The following is a 5,199-nucleotide window of genomic DNA, read 5'->3' on the forward strand; positions in this document are numbered from 1 at the left end:
TTCGAACACGAGTGCATTTAATAGTTCGGTCCTCACATGTCACCTTCTTACAAACAGCAAGTTAACAAATAAAAGATAAGACAACAACCACTCTAACAAGTTATAACCATACCATATGTTTTGTTGTTTTGCTAATAATCGGCAATGAAGGTGTTGAATCCCAGTGACTCCAAAGAATAAGACAACACACTTGATCTATGGTCATATACATACAGTTTTTTCCTTGCATTTTCTCTACGGATGGTTGGGCAATAAAAAATGTGTTGAAATGACAAGTGATTCATGCAGTGGATGCACGCAATCTCTAGTGTATATGAATGGTTAGTTTTGCGAGATGTGGTTACTGGAACCATTTATCTTTTATCAGTGTCACGCTCACCCTCACACACAACTACTTCAAATATGAAAACATGAGTGCTTTTATGTTGTCAAACCTGTGGTAGTTCGGTCCTCACATGTCACCTTCTTACAAACACAACTTAGGAACTAAAATAGAAGACAAGAACCAATATGAAGAGGTTGAGTTAAAAAAGGAAAAACCATATGTGTAAAAGAGCCAAGAGTTCTTGAATGTTTGAAGTAAACTAAAGAAAAGTTTCTCAATCAAAACGACCATGTTGGATCCAAACTCTAGTATCGTTAGATGCAATTTTTCATTATATAGAAACATTGAGTAAGAATAAATCACCAATTATTTGCTAGATTAATTAGTTAAATTATTTCTAGATAATTAAATAGTTACAGTTCATAATTTACATGATTTTCCTAAAAGTTATACATGTGTGTGCGCGCGAGAGAGAGAGACATCTTTTTCAACAGTTACGTGACTTCTCCCAACACTTGACAGTGCTTCCACCATTGATCTTGACAACATGTTAAGCACTGGCCAACCGACACTTGACAGCGCTTCCACCATTGATCTTGACAACAGGTTAAGCAGTTGCCCCTCGGGGGTTCTTGTTAAGCTTCATGCAGTAGTCAATGCAATCAAAAGTCCCAACTAAAGAAAAGGCCCAGATAATCCACATATACACTTCAACACTTCTGCCTCTTAAATAAACATACATATACTTTCACTGCTATGCCATTGCCATCCCTCATGAGCATCACCGTATCAAACTGCAATCAGCTTTCTTTATACACCAACACAAGCAGCTTCATAATGGTTCCTTTATGAAAAAGAACCATGGCAGACACAAAGCCCCGTTTTATTCTAGAAACTGAATACCATGGCAAAAATTGGTATTCAGAAGGACACTCGTCTTGGAATTTGATTTGCTGGGAAATAGTGGAGTGGAACTATGCTTCATCGGCGACATTAGGAGTCATTTGGGTTAAATGTCCATATTGCCCTCATAACTCAAATGCCACATATAACAGAAGAGGAAAACATGTCCCAATAGGAAAATAGCAGCTGACAAAGTAGCATAAGATGATTGTGAATCTTTTTCTCACGTTAGTGCAAATTAGCCAGCTCTCATGTTGACCAATGGGCAATTCCATAGCCATTTGACTGAAACTGAAATTCTGCCATCTGCATAGTTTTAGAACACAAATGAGTATGACTGAAGAGAAAAAACACGCTTAAATTCAGAGAACATTTCTCCATAACCATGAGGATCACTCCCGGCTCCATTTTCATCATGAAGCCCATGATAAGTAGGGCTTTCCAACACTACAAGTAGTACTGGAAGTATCAGAAAACAGAATCATGATACACTAAGTCATCAGAGACAACATCTAAGATCTACACAACAGCGAACTGCAGTGCCTCTTCAGATAGAAAGTTGGGTTGGGCCGCCTCCACCTTGTATGCATAGCTCTTCTCCTGGACTAGAGCAAAGCGCCTGTGGGGTTGCTGGTGAAGAAGGCCAGCGGTAGACGTAGGGCTACAGAGGGGCTGGGTAGCAGCAGCGACCAAACGAGCACAATCCTCCTCGGTGAGTTAAGATTGAGTAGTATGAGTGAGCTTGTGCCTTCCCATTTTATTTGAATCATCCAACCCAATTCACCCATCAATCATCCTCTGTTTCTTGCAGCATATTGTGAGAAGAAGCAGAGACCATTTTGGGTGTAGATTAAACTAACACTGGCTGATGCTGAAAGTTACAAACCTGATTAGACAAAATAAATTAAGGAGTGCTACCTGTGAAGGAGTACAGTACAGTTAAACAATTGTTGTCCAAGCAGAAAAGGCGAGTTTCAGTTTCAGCATCACACACAAGCTGCAGCTTCATAAGGGATTTGTTATCTTCAGAGTTTCAGTCTGTAAAACAATGCTTCCAGGCAGCTTATTGCAACCTTCCGAATGTTGTTCTAGAGAAATGCTCCGTGTCAGAGCATATCACAAACAAGTAGTAGTAGATGTTGCTTCTAGTTACAGGGTGAAACTTGACGAGTCGTGGGCAACAAGCAACAAATTCGACAACTGAAAATTAGAATGCAGCGGCAATTTGGTGGTGGACAGATTTCAACGGAAACATATCGAGAGATGCAGCCAAGAACCAACAATTCCATTGCATTCAGATTCACTTCTTGCAAGAACCAACGATTTATATATTTGTATTGCATTCAGATTAATCGCCTTCCACTAACTACACAGACCGATGGAACAACGCACGCACTCAGAAACGAAACCATAGCACCACAACAGCAGCAGCAGCTAGCAGAGTTGACTAGATCGGAAAGGAGCAGGTCAGGTCAGCCGCCGAACCCGTAGAGGGTGCGTCCCTGTCTCTTGAGCGCGTAGACGACGTCCATGGCGGTGACGGTCTTGCGGCGGGCGTGCTCGGTGTAGGTGACGGCGTCCCGGATGACGTTCTCCAGGAAGATCTTGAGCACCCCGCGGGTCTCCTCGTAGATGAGCCCCGAGATGCGCTTCACGCCGCCCCGCCGCGCCAGCCGCCGGATCGCCGGCTTGGTGATCCCCTGGATGTTGTCGCGAAGGACCTTCCGGTGGCGCTTGGCCCCGCCCTTGCCCAGCCCCTTCCCGCCCTTGCCGCGCCCGGACATGATTGGTTGCTTGGAGGAGCTGATGGAGGTGGAGGAGAGCGGCGGTAGCGGCGGCGGCTGGTGTGGCGATAGAGGGGGGGAATCGAAGAGGGGTTATCAAGGGAAGGAGGGTGCAGCCTGCGGTTGGATCCGGACGAAAATGGACGGTCAAGATCTCGATCCAAGGAGAGATGGCGCGGATAGCTGACATGGCTCTCAAATTTCATCGTCCGGTGAGCGGGAGGCAGCTCAACAAGGTTGATTTTGCGGGTTCCAAGTGAGTCATTTGTTTCTTCAGTTTATTTTTCTCATAATCAAAATATATGGCACAAAAGAACTTAATTAATAAAATAAATAAATGTATATGAATAGTTTGTTGTCTGGACCACCCTGACATATTTGACTGGCTACGTCAATCGATTTTGGATAGGAGAGAAGGGGGCATTCGACGCAAGACGGGAGCACCCACTATTAGGAGAAAACTTATAGGTAGGATCTTAATAGTGCACGGGGTTATGGCGCATCGCTATGCAGTAGTGCGTGACATGAACCAGCGCTACATGTAAGTGTTTAGTAGTAGCGCGGGGTTGGGACACCCCGCTACTGCTAAGTGGTCCCCCCTTACTCATCGGGGCTACCCGTAGTAGCAGTGTTGGTTTTGGGTCCGCGCTACTGCTAAGACAGTTAGAAGTAGCGCGGATCGCCCCACGAGCGTTGCTACTACGGCCAACCCGGGCCCAGCTCAGCGGCTCAACTTAGCAGCAGCATGGGCTACGGGCCCGCGCTACTGCTAATCCCACATTATCCTATCCCGCGCGCATGGCCTCACTCTCACTCTCCACTCATTACTAGGGAAAAGCCTAGCAGAAGTGCTGATATTTGGGCTAGCATTAGCGCGGGTGCCCGTGCTAGTGCTACTGCGCTACAGCTAACTTGTAGCAATAGTGTTGGTTTTCCCGCGCTACTGCTATACCTACTTAGTAGTAGCGCGGGTTGGAGAATGCGCTACTGCTAGTTACTAGGTGTCGCTCTACCACGCACTACTACTATTATTACGTATTCTATTTCTTTTTTATTTTATGTCGTATTCATACACCGTTATACAAGTTTTCATACAGTAGCAATTTAGAGATTGTTATTACATCATAATGAGTCGTTACATCATTGGGTGAAAGAAATATAATAACTCATCAGCATCACCATCATCATCATCGTCATCATCATCATAACATTAACAACTTATCATCATAATACATCATTGTCATATAACAACTCCTCATCATTTTCGTCCATGAGATATCATATAACAACTTGGTCACTAGTCATAATAACACAACTCCTCATCACCATCATCATAGTACTTGTAATCACAACTCCTCCTCATCATCATCATCATGAATTGTAACACACTGTAGCACATAATAACAACTTTCATCATCATCATAGTGATAATCAACACTAACTAATTGTTTTTAATACCTAGGACCTACTCTTCTCCTAGGTAAAATACCATAAAACAGATAAACTGGTCCATATCCATAATGGAGAAGTGATAAACCTATCTCCAACTTGTGGCCTGCGCACATTCATGTTGTCTCCAATTAGTTGTGTGTGCGCATTCATCACTTTGCTTCATTCTTTGATATTGAGCCTTCAATCGTTTGAAGAAATCGAGTATGCACTGTGGTAAGCCTTTGAAGAAGTTGGTCGTAAGCTAACCATATGCATATCACCTTCGATAAACATCATATCAGGCACAACCTCCTTCGAGAGTAGGGATGGCAGCCGCCGGGTTTGGGTACGGGTGGAGGCACCCCATACCCTTACTCGTCGCCCCAAACCTTTCCCATTACCCATACCCATATCCATTGATGGGTACAATTTTTCCCCATACCCGTCACCCATCAGGGTAAATGGGTACCTGTGGGTAAAATTACCCATATTTGCAGCACATCAGTTTCAGTATTACATAGTCATAAACAACAACTTATAATTAATAATCTATAGACAACAACACATTATGACAGCAACACATACTCGTAAATAGGAGCATATTCTCATTAACAACGACACTTATACTTGTAAACATCAACAATTATTTGTACATACTAGCACATTAAAGTAGTTGGCAGCTACGAGCCTACGAGGTAATCCTAGACATCAATCACACCGATATCTAACCATATATAAGGAACGAGGCAAATCTGG

General features: G+C 43.5%; 1 protein-coding gene across 1 annotated transcript; it reads right to left on the reverse strand.

Moving 5' to 3' along the window:
* Positions 1-2,543: 2,543 nt before the first annotated feature.
* On the reverse strand, positions 2,544-3,064 carry LOC123133572 (histone H4). The gene has a single exon (XM_044553035.1). It carries the CDS (start codon positions 3,010-3,012, stop codon positions 2,701-2,703), a length of 312 nt encoding a protein of 103 aa, XP_044408970.1. The 5' UTR covers positions 3,013-3,064; the 3' UTR covers positions 2,544-2,700.
* Positions 3,065-5,199: the final 2,135 nt, after the last annotated feature.

This window comes from Triticum aestivum, chromosome 6B (genome assembly GCF_018294505.1).
Source record: "Triticum aestivum cultivar Chinese Spring chromosome 6B, IWGSC CS RefSeq v2.1, whole genome shotgun sequence".
Taxonomy (NCBI): Eukaryota; Viridiplantae; Streptophyta; class Magnoliopsida; order Poales; family Poaceae; genus Triticum; species Triticum aestivum.